Source organism: Pogonomyrmex barbatus, unplaced genomic scaffold (genome assembly GCF_055798465.1).
Source record: "Pogonomyrmex barbatus isolate J1 unplaced genomic scaffold, ASM5579846v1 scaffold1, whole genome shotgun sequence".
NCBI classification, from domain to species: domain Eukaryota; kingdom Metazoa; phylum Arthropoda; class Insecta; order Hymenoptera; family Formicidae; genus Pogonomyrmex; species Pogonomyrmex barbatus.
In genome coordinates this window covers 25,009,707-25,027,123 of record NW_028297098.1, presented here as the reverse complement: position 1 = coordinate 25,027,123, position 17,417 = coordinate 25,009,707, and the positions used below count along the sequence as shown (strand labels likewise).

The 17,417-nt window shown below is 38.3% G+C and overlaps 1 protein-coding gene across 5 annotated transcripts in view; it reads left to right on the top strand.

Annotated features, from left to right (window-relative positions):
• The window catches only part of Trpgamma (Transient receptor potential cation channel gamma), a 94,897-nt gene that overhangs the window by 44,840 nt on the left and 32,640 nt on the right, over positions 1-17,417 (top strand). For all 5 annotated transcript variants that reach the window (XM_089085325.1, XM_089085327.1, XM_089085324.1 and 2 more), the window contains one exon: positions 10,801-11,090. In XM_089085325.1, the coding sequence (XP_088941451.1) occupies positions 10,801-11,090 (290 nt within the window). The remainder of the gene's footprint in view (positions 1-10,800; positions 11,091-17,417) is intronic.

The window sequence follows — 17,417 nt, the reverse complement described above, 5'->3', positions numbered from 1 at the left end:
ATTTGACACGCCATCTCGGAAGCAAACATAAATCCCGTATATCGGCTAAGTGATATCTGAAGGAGTGAATGAACGAGAAAGATATAAGCTATGAAGAGCTATAAGCACGATAATGTATATCATCTTTCCTTCCTGATTCCAAGACATTTGGACGTTCATTAAAGTTCGCGGAGAGCAGACAGAAATCTATATCTGTTTATTATTCTCTTTGTTAATTAATGTAAAATAAGAAATAAATATTTTTAATAATCTGTAGGTAAAATTGAAATTATATATTTTTTTATTAACAATTTATTTAAAGTTCAGTTTATTTTATTTCAGCTTATATATCAGCTTATATATAAAAAAAAAAAAAAAGATTTCTGACATTTCTTGACTTTTTTTTGGAGATTAGAATATAAATGTGACTTTGATACGGATGATAGCACATCCTGTAATTTTACGTAAAATTTCTAATAGCAAGCCGGAACGTAATCATCATCTTACGTCGCCGGCACATTTTTCATGCCGTCGCGCCGTTTCGCTCCAGAGCGCGACAGAGTGGTATGGAGATTATTTCGCGCGTAGAAATTATTCGGCACACGATCAAGGATGTCTGATCCATCGGAGGATGCCGGGTGGAAGCGGCGTCAGTAAAAATCTGTCAGGTTTTATCATCCCCCTATCCCGGACACGCGACGCGATATATCATCCGCGCCTAACCGGACGGCCAGATTTAAAATTCGTAACTCGACGGAATTTCTGCGGCGTTCGTGTCCGTCCCTCGTCCTCCCCAAACGCGAGTTAGAACAGCTTTCGCCCATTCGGTGCTCTTTTTGCGACCCATTTTTTTCGGGCGACGCCGAAAGCAATCGGGTCACAGCGGGGGAGGGGAAAAAAAAAATTCGAGACGGGACAGTCGGACGGATGGCTTCGTTCGATCGTCGAAATTAAATTCGTCCGTTTCCGTTGCGACACACACATTCCCCTTCGAGGCTGCTAGACGGATCATTAATTATACCGGCTTTATCGCGCGCAAAGGTGCGGAATAGAGATGACTGATTTTTCGCGAGGGCCATGTAAAGCGAAGATTAATGCGAAATTAATCATCACGTCTCGAGCTTAACCGCAACTCAACCGCGAGCCATTCGCTTCAGCAGCGACGGACATCGAATTTCGATATTTTTTTTTTTTTTCTCTTAATAACCGCGTAATGTGGTTTTTATGCGATTTTGCGGAATGTGGTCCTGTCTCTTCCATGTAATTTTTGTGGGAAACAGAAGGGGGGGGAGGATGGGCGAAGGAGATAAGAGAGTGCTCGCATACAAAATGGAGGGCCGTTATCCATCGAGTTGCTCGCAGTAAATTACATTCGTCTATCGCGCGTGGTGCATAGCTACATCCATTTCACGGCTGGCAATCTTTCTCGCTCGCTCGCTCGTTATATTATGGCGAATCACGGCATGGCGAAATTTCGCACCGTGGCACGAAAGATCAAAGACCGCGCGTGAATATCCGCAGTCTTTATACTTTCCGATTACCGCGTCGATTCACTTAAAATATGCGCTTTGTGCCAGCGCACGCTATATTACGTTGCACTTTATGGCGGGCGGGGCGGTTTAATTTCGGCACGTAGAACGTATAAATGCATACGTGTGCGAAAAGGATCTTGCGATGAGGAATATTAACGCGATATTGCCATAAATTTCAGTTTTAATATGTTATAATGGTAATATTCGATGCGATATGCGGTAATATTGAAACTCTGTTGAATTGAAAATAGTATTTTTTTTAAATCGACATGTCAAAAAACGACTCTAGGAAGTTATTTTATATTGACGAAAATTTATTTTTCGTTACTTGAAAAGTCAAAATATTTTAGCAATTTATGGAAAACAGTGTTTTTTATGCAAAATCAAGGGTTGCGGCTCTCTCTCTTTCTCTTTCTCTTTTGCTTTTTTTGCACTCTCTCATTCTCTGTTTCTCTTTCTAGTATGTATCGCAAAATCAATCGTCGGTCGCTTGACGCAGTTTGATTTATTGAATAAATATCGATTTTTCGTTTGATTTACAAATGAGTCAGAAAACGTTGCCTCTCAGCCCTTTCTCATTGAAATTTCCCGTTACAGCGATGCCTTCGATAAATCCAACGCCGCCGCTATGTAAAAAGCCGTAATTTATTTTGCTAATTTTTATGTGCCACAATTTATCATTACACGGAGAACGAAATAGGTACATATCGGTGGTTTCCCGTGCATCAATATCGTTTAACACGATAGTTGCGCGTTTGACTTTCATTTTCCACATGACGAGAGGTCTGCACGCTTTAATATAATCTTTCATTAAAACTTGATTAATTTCCGCATTCACTAAAGCGATATAATAAAAATTAATAACGCGCGTCCCATTTTTTATCATCTTTTATCGCGATACGGCGAGAATATCCTCGTTTCGCCCATTGCACGTTTTAAATTTAAACACACGGTGTTACACGTGTCGCGACGTGTAATAACTTTCAGCGCGCATCTTTATACATGATGAAAAAATCGATCTGATCCGAATTAACGAGTATCAATTTTCAAGAGCAAAGATATAGCGCGGAGCTTTACGGGAACGCCACGCGAAATCGGGGACGCTCTGCAAAACGATGGAACGTGCTGAAGCTCGCAGCCTGGCAGGATTTCAATTTTGAATGAACACCTATCGACTGATGGGGACACGCGATAGGACATGCGATATTGACGAATATCTTTGTAGATGTCCACTCAAAACGCGCATTTTATAGCGGTGTTAAAATCAAGCGCGACTGAGTCGAAAGAAACCGAAAAATATTTCACGAACGTTCATAAAACGGAATTTAATCGTTGCGGTAAAGTCAGTGTAAACGTCTAGTGAAATATTAAAAAAAATAGCTTCAACATGATAATTTTTTTTTTTTTATAAAAGTGCGTTATTTGGACACATCGCTTTAATCGTAAATAATCGTTGAAACAAAAATAAGCACGGTTGCGTTATCTCTTTTCTGCAACTTTTGCTGCTAAGCAAAAAGAATAACTTTCACCGGTATCAATTGTTATCAGTATTTATTTGTGAAAAATATACGAGAGAGAGGAAACGCGAGAGTTTATCTCTTATCTGCTATCCGTTCTGGATTTACGTATTTGGAGCTCACTGAATTGTCTCACAACGTTCTAAAGCTTAAATCAGAATTGGGTCACTGTATTCGCGTATTTCTTATCATATTGTTATCGGATCAGGAAGAGTTACAAAAGTCAACACACAGTGGATTACATCGGTTCCGGATGTCTCTCTTAATTATTGACACTCGCCAATACACGTAATACGCAGAGAGAAGGAGGGGTTGGGAGATATATATGTATACAGCTGAATGGTCAGCTCATGAGCAACCTCGAGTTAAAGATTTAAGGACTCACCGTATTCCCGCTGCATAGCTGCATCACGGTCCTGTTTTTTAAACATCCTGCACATCCGCATGACACGCCGCAGTGGCCTTGACAAAGTGTCCCGCGCGTAAATTCCTGACGGAACGCGAAGAATTCTTCCGCGAGTATCTTCTAAATGGATTTCGAGAGATCGCCCTTTCACAGTGTCGCGTTACACCTCGTCACTTTTTTTTCCCTCCCCCGGGCTCGAAATACCAGACGGGATGAAGAACGTCGCCACGTAAAAGCCCCGTATATTTAAGCCCGCCATCTGTTTACTCTTGCCCAGCACGCTCTCATTCGAGTAATTTCCCGTGCCTTTTGTCTCCTTTCCTTATGTACCCCCCTTGTAGATCTCCATCGGATCGCACGATGATATTTTATCCGTTCTTGGATTTTCCTGGAGGAAAGAGAAAATATCTCTCCCTCTTGTGTTCGCAGCCATTATCGGCGGCTGAAAACGCGTGTATTGTGAAACGAAATAACGAGAGCTGTTAGCAAAAAAAAGCTTTGTGGCACGTATTCCATTTTTGATTTCGTGGATACGTCCCGTAATTGGGGAAGGAAGTTACTGTGGGATGGAAATGGAAAAATCCAAAAATTATAAAAAATGTACAATTTATTTATTTTTAATTTTTTTTTATATATTAATTTAATATATTCTTGTTTTTTATATATTAATATATTAATTTAATTTTTTTTATATAGTTAGTACTTTCCTAGCTGCATAAGACATTTAATACAGAGATTTAAAGTGTAAGATATTGCGTTCGCTTTGAAGCATATTTCATTTTTTTCCTGAAAAATGTCTTTCTATAAGAGCCGCAAAAAAATGCGATGTTTCTGGATAATATGTGTGACCTGCTTTCCCATAACTTCTATGTTATAATTGCATCGTAACGTGCTCAGGGGAATGGAGGGCAGACCACACAAACGAGTAATTCGATTTGGATACCAATAATATCAGAAATTTGAAACTTGCACTGAAATAATGTCACGTTTCTTGCAGTAAAAGATTAAATTCTGGAATTTGATTACATGAATATTTTGTAATATAAACAGTTAATTCCCTTCTTTGTCATCATTTCCACATTTGCGAATATTTTCATATTTTCATATGCCTATCCCAGAAAAATAACATGATTTATCTATGTTTGATTTGATTTAATATTTTATCGTATATTCTTTCTCTTGAAATATTTTTGAAATATTTACGAATATATAATTCTTCTCTATCTATTTTATATCAATTTATTGTTCACTGGTGTGATTTCATTATCACTTATCAATACATATTCAAAAACTGGTACAACAAATCGAAATTACAAAGCACTCTGTATAGCTATTATTTAAATTGTCATAGTTTTTGCATATCATAGTGTTGCAGGCTGAAATTGAATTCGAGCGTAAAAACACGTTGCATCGCATTGAATTTGCAAGCATCACGAGACTGAAAAATTTTTCTATTTTTCTATCTGGTTTACATCGAAAGCAGAATCATTTTGACAATGTTGTTCGTTAAAGTAATAATGACGTTATCCCTTCCTCACCGTTTTATCGGATTAAAATTTTTCCGTGCGCCAGCGCAGCAAATTGCGAAAATTTGACCAGTGAAGTCAATAGACGCAAATAAAAAGTCTGCCTTCGATAAATTTTGCGTTTCTCCTCCCTGAGTCTCTTTGAAGTCTCATTAACGGTATTTCCGAGACCCCAAATCGTAAAATCGAACTCGCACACGCGAAAATGCGATTTCTGCAATTCTCTTTGCAGGCGAAAAATAAGTAGGCTAAAAGAGAGGAGGATAGAAAGGGAATATGAGAAAATGAGAATAGATAGGTAGAATGTATCATATCTCTTGAAGTGTAATCCCCCAAGGCGTACGGAGAATCTGTTTACAAAAAAAAAAAAAAAAAACCCGCGACAGATTATAAATGAAAAGTATCACACTATCCGTCGCGCGGTTTAAAAATGCGTGTAGGAAAGTAAAAAGGAACAGGAGGAAAGAGAGAAGGAGGCGCTACAGAGGAGGAACGAGAAGAAACGACAGAAATAAAGTGGAGGGAGTGAAGAATACGCGATGTAAACGAAATTTCTGTAATGCACGTCGCTACGTGTCTCTATCGTAACGCGATATCGAAATCAACAATTTGACGATGGCAAAAACCGACCGGGCGGCCGCTTCCGCCGTAATTAACAGCGTTTTCTTATCATTCGTGTCGACAATTCCCTCGCGTGCGGCTAGAGAGCCACCCTCGGCCACACGCAAGTGTAGCACTCGACTGAGTTCATTACCGACACGACGTACCTCATTTTTCTACTTAGAATACACACATGCACACACTTGCGCGACTTATATCCTCCTAGTTTCTTTTTTGCATTTTTAAAAATAGGCTGATCTCACTTTTATCGTCCGATTAGCGATTACAAAACTGTCGATTCTTCTCAACTCTTCCTCCGAAAACTCGTGGGAATTTTTTATAAAACAATTAGTATCGCCTTAAAAATTTCCCCCCCGCGGGCATGGGATATACACGTTTAGAAATTCCAAGATTAGAAATAATATTACTCGCGATATTAATAGCGAATAGTACGTTAAAAAAAAGTGCGCGCTTGATTCGTATTGCCGTATTTTTAATTTATTGCCTGTTTTTTAAAATATTGGTACTGGCCTTTAATATTACGGCGATTACGAAGTTATTTGAGATCGCCGGTCGGTGAGCGACGTTGCTCGCACAGATACACGTGGATAGTCGATATTGTAAAATTATTTATCGGACAAGTATGAGATGGCGTGCAACAGGTGCAACAGCATACGAGAGGTTGGCTATCGGCGTAGACTGCTGCTCCTGCAGCAGTTTCCGTACCTGTCTCTGATCATCGATTAAGTGGCAGATTTCGAAACTCGATCCGGCGTAATTCCATTATCAACTTACAACGCTGGGGTGAATCTGGGAGGTTTTGAGCACCGACGTACGGCGAGTAACGGGTAATTCAATTTGATCAAGAAATTTTCCAGCAATCTCGGCACATACCCAGTAATACGTCGCACTCTCTCTCCTCCTCCGAAGTCAGCGGAGCTGAAATTCTAATTTCGGATTCGCGTATATTACGGAGCCTTCCGCTCCGATTCGCATATTCGAGTGTAAGATAATCCGCGTTCAAGTATTCGGATAACGGTTTCAGTTTTTTTATCGACTGTCACAATTGTATGTGTGAGCCAAAGGGAGAATTGTGTAATTGCGCCTAACAAAAAAGGAGCGTATTTCTCAGGAGAAATTAAGAATGAAGAGTGATTGTGAAATAAGATGAAATGTGAATCTCCATTTGAAATTTCTGGTCTACGTAGACGTGTTAACAAAAGCTTCCGATTAAACTTTGGAAAGCTGGCACGTAATTTACTATGAACGCATGTTGTGTACTGCCGTAGATTCAGGCGTTTCCTATCTCAATTTAAATGACAGATTTTGAAACTCGGCCGAGTAATTCCATTACAAACTTGTCGATGAACCGCAAAGTTTAAGCTTGGTGTTCCCTTCCATCCCGCGGTGCATGTAATTTATCGATCAAATAACTCTCCTTTAATAAATCTTTCAAGTGGCCCGACGTACGGTATATACGTGAAGAAGTAAACGTTAAAAGTTGATTTTTCGTGAGATAAAAATTCATATATTGTGTAAAAGAAATATTTCCGTTTGATAAAACAGGTTTGAGAATTTCTGTATATAGCAATAACATGAAACAATATTAATATACAATATTTTACAAGTGTCACATGACAAATGGTCGTGTAAAATGTAATAGATCTACGCGTTTATTATACAAATAAATCGAAGGGAATGTATTCATGAAATATTAATTGAAATATTAGTTGAATATTTTTTAATTGCAGTCCTTGTTTCATCTCGAGGATTATATTTTTTATATAATATATTTATAACATATTACTATATTATTTAACAATAGTAAATCTCAAGAATCTAAAAATAAAAAATTATTAGTTTTCTTAAAATTCAGTCAGAAATTTAGAGTCGCTAGTACAGCCTTTATTATCACATGTCCGTATATCTATGTATGTACATTTGTATATTTATGTTAATGCAAGCCATAAATTATTTATAACAAAGTAACATGGGAAACATATATATTTGGTTTGAAAAATTGTTTTCGCAATTTTGTGATCTCGACTTTGTATTGAACATTTAATTCGATCGAAATTTCGCATCATGGAGATAATAACTTTCATAAATATTAATGCGGAACGCTTCATGCATTTTTAATGCGAGAGATTCGGCAACGTAAGCGCTTTGATGTGTATCAATATGACCTCATCGGGAATGAGGAGATCAAGTTTTTAACTCGTTCATTACTAATTACTTGTATCTGTACACAGAGAACATTGGTAATTTGCTCTTTCTCGGAAACTAGGTAATAGGTCTGACAGATAATTTGATGCCATTTCCTTTGTAGGATTCAGTTCCTTAAACGATTATTCAGAACAATGAGCAGCTTCGGAATTGGTGGAATAAATTAACTTGTACAACATGCAACTCACTCGGTCTTTGTATTTGCACCTAAGCGCAATCAATGCTTCTATTCCCGTGATCTTATGCTCATTTAATTTTCTCATCTCGTGTCTGAACAATATGTTTTGAAATAATTATTCGAATATTAGTAGCATTGTTATAATTATTATATACATATTACTTTAGTACCAATATCAATACAATTTAATCGCTAAAATAGTATATCGCTAAAATTGCAATTTTGTTTTCAAATTCTATTTATAATCTATATCTAAAATACTCATTACTATACATTATAACGTAATATTTTGGTTAGCCATTTATCTTTCTTCACGATTTGTATAACATTCTTTTATATAATGAGACACAGGTGATTAATCTTTTTGCTTTTTATTCTCCTTGCCGTAGCCTCTCATTTAAGCATTCTCGTTTCTATTGACTCGAATGTGGGACGGCAAATTGTACAAATCCATTATCTTGTTTGCCCAGCATACGGTACCGCTGCTTTATACAAATTATCCATCTTTAATAATCTCGTTCTCCGAGCAGCGCCGCGATGGCGGGATAACGATACTGGTTTGTTGCCCCCATAAAAGCGTGTTCGCAATCGAGATTAATAGCGTCCAAAGAAATCGAGATGGCTCATATTACGGGCACGAATTTACGGCGACGTACAATTATTCCGCTCTCGCGAATTGAGCAGTAAAAGCACCCTTTTTCCCGCCCCCCCCCCTCACCGGTCCGCGCTCATTAATCGCAAGGGTACTTATTTCTCGGCATCTCCCGCTGAATCCGATAGTCGTTGGCCTGAATTTACGAGAGCGGGCTGTCATGCAACTTTACTGTTCAATAAATAGTACCGATCATTTTTCGCGAATGCGCGCGAGCGATGCGCGGCGCCAAGATTATTTCTCTGCGGATTAATCAATGCGCGACGATAGATAATCATCTTGCGATTGCCCAGACAGTGGTTGTATCGTGCATTAAACACAATCCGCCACAACCACAATTAAAATCGATTTATCGAAACGTTTATTGAGACAATGAGCAAAATAATTTATAAATTTATTTCATCTCGAGACTGCAGACTTGGACTTTTAGAATTGCATAATACATGGTGGAAGACCCATTGTAGAAAGCTTGAATCCTTCCTCTTTTTCAGGTCATTAAAAAAAATCAGCAGAGAAGCAAAGCAACACGTTTTGACTTTTTTTATGTCGTTAGCATTGCTTGCAGTTATCATAAATAATTACGCAACTTACAGCTGCATTTTAGCTCTCGTTCGCTCGCTCGTGATCTATTCGAGTCTATTTTACGCGAAAAACGATCCTTTTTCGTTTATAAAATTTTAAAGAGCAACCTTCTTATATTTTCGTGATCTTTCTTTCGCCAGCAGCAATATTCGAGCGTTCGCGAGCCGCGCAAACGGCCCGCCGTAGGAAACACAGCTGGCAGGCATAATTTACATAGTTTATAATTGACGCGAGGAAAGCTCGCTGTCAGACATCACGTGGATGATATGTGATGAAAGGCAGTAGACATAGATCTCGTTCTACAATTTCCGAGCGGAATTTTGGCGTTAACGCGCCTCCGAAATTCCATTGTCACATCCGGGAATGTTTGTCGACTCATCGACATTGCTAATCCTTGACTCTCGCAATTAAATTTTCCGCTTTGAGCCCGATGACGTAAAATACCGGCGACATTACGAGCATCGACATTATTGCGTGTCGATTGCACCGTCCTCCGAGAATTAACATGGCGATCCGTGTATCCGTCGTAAAAGGCTACAACTGCCAGACTCGCGCGTGCGTTTGCTCGCGACCAATAAAAGAGAGTGCGTCCCCCGATCTATCATCCCTTCGAATAGTTCATCGGGGATAGCCTTGCGTCATTCATCGTTGCGTTGTTCCGACGATGAACATTTCTCGCGCAATCGGCATTTGCCGATGATCGACGAGACCCTCGATTCTTTTACGACATGCACAGAGAGGTTTCAGGGAAAATTCAATACAAAATTTAAATGTATTTTTATGTATAGTTGAAATTAATTAGAGAGGAAAACCTTTTTATTTTTAACAGCTTGTAATTTGCAATTATTTAATGCTTTATATTTTGGATAATAATAATTAAAATATTACAAAAGATTATACTTTTTTTTTTCAATTATGGGATACTTTCTATTAAAGTGTGGCGTATTTGTTGAATTATCTTTCATGAAATAAAATTTATATATAAACTTTCTCTCTTGTTTTTAACAGAATATAACAATTCAATTTTAAGATTATCGTAATGTTTATTAACCTCTTAATCTTTATATTTCTGAGTTTGAATTCGTTGCAACTTAAGTACTTGTTAACGTTTTATAAAAATTACAGTATATTTTAAAAAAAATCGTATTAATAATGTATATCAATATTTTATTATTGAAATTTGAAAAAAAAAAGTTCTGTTGAAATATCTAAAAATTTAGATTTTCAAGTCTAAAAATAATTTTATTGGGCTATAATCAGAATAATTGTATAGGAAGTTCAAATTGATTACTAAAATATAAAAGTTTTTATTTTAATCATTGTGCTGAAACATAATTTATCTTACATAATTTTTCATTGATGATTCAACAAAATTATTTTCAGATCTATACCTGGCTATATTTTTAGATTATTTCGGCAGATTATTTCAGCAAGCATCCTCTTCCTATGCAAGTTTTATTTTATATTAATGTGTCATATAAAATAATATATAAATGGAATTTCCAATTAATATGATATGTAATAACCCAATAGGATAATCCCCAAAAGGGTAGGAATGTATTGCGATATAACGTGTTAACGACACCCTTGTTAACATTTCAGAAAGCGCGTACGAAGATGAGGAGCAGTTCGCCAGGGGCAGCGCAACCCCTGGTGAAGACATCGCCGGTGAAGAGGATAACGGTTCAAACGGAGGTGGCACGAACAACTTTCCTTTGAGAATGGCATCCGACACAACGAGGGGTCGAATCACCTCCGTCGCCGGCGGTTTCCTACGAGGCTCCGCCGGACAGCATGTGAACTTCGACCCCGAGGCACCTCCACCGCCGCCGACGCATATCGTACAGACAACCTGTCTGCTCGAACGACCGGAAGTTGACAAGAAAGTCAAGGTAAGTGAACATAAAGCCACCGAAGCCATTTTGAGAAGATGTAAATGTAATTTAATCCTTTATCCGCGGGAGATAGAAGTTCAAAAAATATCTCTAGGATCGTATTGCTTCTAATTAAATTCAGTGTCTAATTAAGCGTCTAATTTCAATCTTTGACATATATCATCGTTCTCATGTTTCCTCAAACAAAGGGCGGTCTTCTTACACCTTCTCCACTCGAGGATCTATCTTTAATTTATATTAATTTATATTATTTTATTTTATTGATTTATATTATTTTATATTATTTTCTTTATTGACCTCGGTATTCTCGGCATAATAAACATCAGAGCAAGATAACAGTTGTACCGTTACCAATTTAAAGCGATTCCGACGATAATGATGTAGCGAGGGAAAAGGTTATCGGGTCGTAGGTTCCGAGGTCTGAAAATAAGTCAGGCGCATTGCCGCGCGCGGTTTCCGCCCGCATAAGTTCTCTCCCCCTGCTTGTCGCAGCGGGGAAAAAACTACAACTCGAGTTTGACGTGCGGCAAAAGAAGCGGAAACAGAAACAGAAAGGACGGCAGCTGATAACGACGTTCCGATGCCGATCCAATTTGTGCGCGGCTTGAGAATTACGGGCGAGAGAAGAGGAAGAACGGCTGCTCTTCTTCCACCTTTCCCTTTATTAGGTCTCCGCGATAGCGATTTGCCTCTTCTCTCTTCGATTTGTCATCGTCCGTCCGTCGCAACGGGAAGGAACGAAAAGTGTCGCAGCTGGTGCCTCTCGGGGTCGAGTTAAATTAAACCTTAATGCTGTTTCGATAACCACGTTTAACGCGGATGGCGAACCGCGGGCGCGATTATTTTTGCATGGACTCCGAAGATTGGCAGAGATGTTTAATATCAGCCGCAGTATTACCGAGCACCGCGACTGATCGATGGCGTAGACGTTTAACCTTCGAATAAGGCCAAATCCCTATCGGCCGAATTTCTCGCTCGCTCCGCTGACGAGAACTGCATTATTTAGCGACGAGGCGGATCTGCAAATAGCTTCGCCCGGTCCCCGCTTTCCGCGGTGTCGGTTATGGAATAATTAATTATATCACATCTCGCGACGTCGCGTCAAGAGAGAGAGAGAGAGAGAGAGAGAGAGAGAGAGAGAGAGAGAGAGAGAGAGGGAGACAGGAAAGTGGCTGGAAAGGGCACGTAAGCTGGCCCGGATCGGATAAACTGGAAAAGGTGCTATTTGAGGGAACTTTGTTTTCCCATACATCGTTTTCCGCGGATCCGAAGACACTAACGGTGAAATATGAGGCAGAAACGCGTGCGCATTCTCGGGCATTCGTGCTGAGTGGCTGGCGGAAATGGTCGTTTTTTTTATCGTCTCGTAAAACGGCAAGCAAGTTGGATTTCCTAAAAAGATAGGAAGCGAGCGAGCGACCCCCAGATCTCTCAACTTTTGCGTTTCTCCCAGGGATCAAGACCGCCGCCCCCATTGCGCCCCGCCATCATAACACGCACTTTGCACACACCGTGGAACGCGCGTTTAATCTATTTAGGGATGAAAAGCTCCATAGAGAGGGAGAACGTGAGCGGGCTGCTTTCATCTTTTAGTGCCTCGTAAATGTCCTCGAGTGAGCTCGCACAGCGAAACCGCAGCCGCTGAATTCTCGTGTATCACGTGACCGAATTTCCGTGCCCACCCTCGTCGAGCTTCTAGTAACATAGCAGTCAATTTTTGATGAAATTAATAACATTGGTTAAGAAAAGAGACTTCAAATCCTCGCCATCTTTTAATTGTTAATCGCCTAGGTATTTTTGATCGAGCAATTTTTATTTTGCAATACGTTATACATGATACGTATGCAGAGACTTCTATTAATTGCGTCTTTGGCTTTAAAACTGACACATTCCGCTTTTTACGTTTTCCTCGTAAAAATTTTATTTGAATTTTACATGCGTACGTACAATAGTACGCGAAAAGAACACTTGTGCTGGCAAATCTAAAAATTTAGCCAGATAATTTCGTACGACATTCAAATTGGTGGAAGATTGCAGGAAGATAAAAAATTATTATAACATTTAAACGTCTTACAATAATTTTGATGGTCCAACAAAATTATTTTCAAATCTGTATCTAGCCAAATTTTTAAATTCGCCAGCAGAACTGTTTCTCTCCGTGCGTATTTGTGATCTTGAATCTTTTCGCTCTTGTTCACACACACACACACACACACACACACACATATATGTACTCGTTAACATTCGTAGACAGTTAGTCGACAATAGATCGTTCAGCGTTCAGCGGAAGATCGTGGAAATATAATACATCACCATAGAGCGAGCGCACATGTATCATTGACGCGAGGTGGCGTAGGCCATCACGAATGCGAGGCGAGAATAGTAGATACAGACAGTGTTTAGTCAGACACAAAGACACAAGGCTGCACGTGCAGACAGAGCGCACATGGAGACAGCCGAATGCGGGGACAGTAGAAACACAGAATACAGACGGTAGGTATAGCTAAATCAGCTAAATAGACGTTAAAGACAGCAAATACAGTCTGCACAAAGATATGCGCAAAGTAGGTTGACGGAGGAGGTATGCGTTTGTAATTGTTTTAATTAAGATGAAGAGTGAAATCATCATGCCTTTTATGATAATGATGACTAATTAACGAAACGAAAATCGGAAAGTCTCATTATCTCATTATCGAATGAAATGTTAAAGAATACACGTGTTATAGAAATTTATAATTATGTAAATGTTTTTTATAATTATAATTAAGACGATTTTGGGGAATAACGAGTGGAAATTTTAATAATAAGCTTGTCAAATCATTAATATAGGTGATTTTTCTTGTCAGTTTTTTTTAACATAAGATCACAAATTATTTATTTCAGTCTTTAAATTTTTTGTGTGCTAAGATAAGTCACACGACGAGGATAGATCTTTCTATAAAATTGTTTAAAAAGTAAATTATTATTTACGCTTTCGTGTTTGAAAGGATAAATGGATAAATGTATGCGCGTATGCTGTTGATCGTCGAGATTGCAAAATTTATAGCAAAATTATCGCATCCTCGAGCTATACTACGTACGTTGCAAGTCGAAGGATTCCTTAATGACTAGGATTTATAGACTATGTTAAATGTCTGCCTGCCAAGAGTACGCCGCGCTGAGACATGAAATCCTTTCCGGTGTTTCGTGTAATGAAGGCATTGAGGCGAAGCATTTAATCCAAGATAGCAGAGCGAAATGCCACAAATGGTTGGTGAGCATTTCTGCGTTTTCCTGCCGAACGAGCAAATCTTGTTTGTAAAACAAGTCTCCTCGAAAACAACTTCGTTTCGGGAAAAAATAAAAAATCTCCCAAGTGAAACCAAGAGGTTGCGCTTGTGGATTTACCTTTCATGGGATTTGCATTGTCTTATGAAAACAGACGCCTCGAAAAATAGCGATGAGGGATCTTCTCGTAAAGTGGAAATCAATATCCGAGATTGGGGGCATCGATACAATTCATGCGCGAGACGAGATTTGCTCTCCCCCGTGTACTCTAAACCCCTTCTAATATTTTTCCGACAGAATACGGTAAAACGCGGAAGCACTTTAGAGCACTTTGAAAAAGATTCAGAGGCAATGCCTTTCAGTCGCAAATTTAATACAAAGTAAAGCAGAAAAATGGAATGGAATTTAAGAATAATTTAACAATTTAATTAAAATGAAATATGCGTTTTAAATACATTTTTAAACGATTTATTTATTTAAACTGCCGATCAAAAGTTTGAGTTTAAAATTTAACGATATTCTAGTGAAAAATTAGTTAAAAGTTTGTTTCATACTTTATTTTATTTAACATTTTTTTCTTAATTTGAAAGTAAATAAACATTATATTTAGTATAGTTTGCACTGTGATTAACACAATATTATTTGTCTTCAAGAAAATGAAATGTGAATAAAGGGTTTTTTTTCTAGGAATATAATGAATGTAAGTAATGAATATAAACTAAATATTTTTTGTTTTCTGCCAGAAAAAATTAATATTAACTTAATTAATAAACTTACAGCTGGATTATCTAGATTAGTAAAATAAGCAATTGAGTATAAGAGTGACTAGAATGATGAAAAAAAGTGTTTATTTTAGTGCTTTTCATCTTATAAAAATATTTTTTTGTAAAATTCACACATTTTATATTATTTTTCATATTATTATGAAACATTCTGAATAAAACAATAAAGATATTATAAGGTATAAACTTGATTTTCATTTTATAGTAGATATTTTCAATTAATGATTTCAAACTTTTGGCCGTTTATGCCAAATTATCTAATTTTAATTGAGAAAGGATAATTATAATTATATAATTATGAATTTTTATAGCATCTGTATTTTTTTTTTCAATCATACTCATAATTTCCTAAAACTGTGCAATATTTTTAGATTGTAAGAACGCAAACTCTGTTGTTTACTTAACAAGAAATAAAAAGAAAGCGCGAACGCGCGAACATGAGTGAGGAAAGAGAAATGTATATTCTAATACTTCACTCGAGATACTAGAATATAATACCGCGAAGGCCGACACTGACAACAAGTGTTTGCTAAGGGCGCACCTTAATTGTCGGACCGGCGCACCCTCGGCAAACACCGTCTATCATACACGTACCTTTACGGCCCGCTAAGGCCCACGCGACCCTTTTTCGCTCCAACGCATTCTCATGGCATTCGTCTCCTAAAAGTGGATTTCCGACCAAGGTGAAGTCCCGATCATGCGAAATACCGACGTACAGGCCTCTGGGTCAAGATTTGCGCTCGAGCCCGCGCGTGTTCGCGATACGTCACACACGTGTCCGACATTTATGGATCGAGTTTCGAACAACATAATACAGACGCTATCTCGTCGAACGACAGATATCACGACGGATGAATTTGTTACGAGGGGGAAGCTCGGCGGTTACGTGTCTCGGTGTTTCAATAACTTTCGATAATCGATAATAAAACAACTAATTCACAGCTTGATATCTGCCTCGCTCGCATCTCTGCTTATGACAATGTAAAATTGATTGTGCATCGAATGTACAAACGGTACAGCCAAGCGACAATTAAAACGTGCCGCTAAGCACGTTTTATATTTACGGCCTTTGTAAACGAAATAGGATCAAACGGAATATATGCCAAACGGGTATATGCGCCAATGATGAAACATAATTTGTGTTACGGACGATAATTCGGTTTACGTTTGCGTGATAAAATTTTACGCCGTTTGTATTCAATAGCAATATTAATTTCAAAACTACTTTATACAATAAAATATTATCTCGCACCCGACAATTTAATACTGCAATAAATTTATTTTAAACTGAATGTTCGGATGTGGATAAATAATAAAAATCCTGCATTTACACGCAAAAAAAGTTTTGCTCATAAATCTAAAAATTTAGCCAGATCTGAAAATAATAATTCTGTTGGATTTTTAAAATTATTGTATACGGCGTTCAAATTGATTGAAATATTGCAAAAAAGTATTTGCAGTATATCATCATCATTTAAATATTTTACATAATAATTTTGATAGTCCAATAAAATTATTTTCAAATTTGTATCAAGTTTGTCAGCAAAACTGTTCTCCTCGTGTAGTTATAGCGTATTTCGATAAGGAACTTTATATCAAGAATATATTAATTTGTGATATTTATAATTAAACGATATGTCATATTATTAAAAAGATATTAAAAGAAGGGAAAAGGATCGGAAAAAGGGAGCAGGATCCACACTTCGATTCAACGAATAACCAATTAATAAAAGTCGAGGAATTCGTAGGTCAAAGGGGAGGGTGACCAATCGAATACCCGGCGCGCGTAATATTACGTTACATTCCTCGAGCGCGGTAGTCGAGGGACTACAATTGATCCTCTCGGACCGGTTGCATTTCACCTCGTTAACTACCCTCTTGCACACGAGCGCATAAGCTCGCTCCAGATTTGGTATGCAACTTCCGCATGAGCGACGTGCAGAATCACGTAGCGAGCGTTGAATCGTGTATGGCTGGCTACAATGACGGCGGAAAGTGGGACCAGGGTCCACTAGACCGGGGAAAATGTATGTAATACTTAATACGCGTTTTGATGCAAACGGCACGACAATGGCGCGACGCGCCATAAAACAATGCGAAAACATTTAGAGACACGGGAGGACAGCGCGCTGTTAGCCAGCTAAGGGATCGTCGGAAGGAGACATAATGCGAGAAATATGACCGACTTCGGGTACCGCGTAGGATGGACGTAGCTACGGAAATTACGTTTTTAGAAACGCTGTTTGTCTTCCGGGAGAATTCTCTCCCCTCGGTG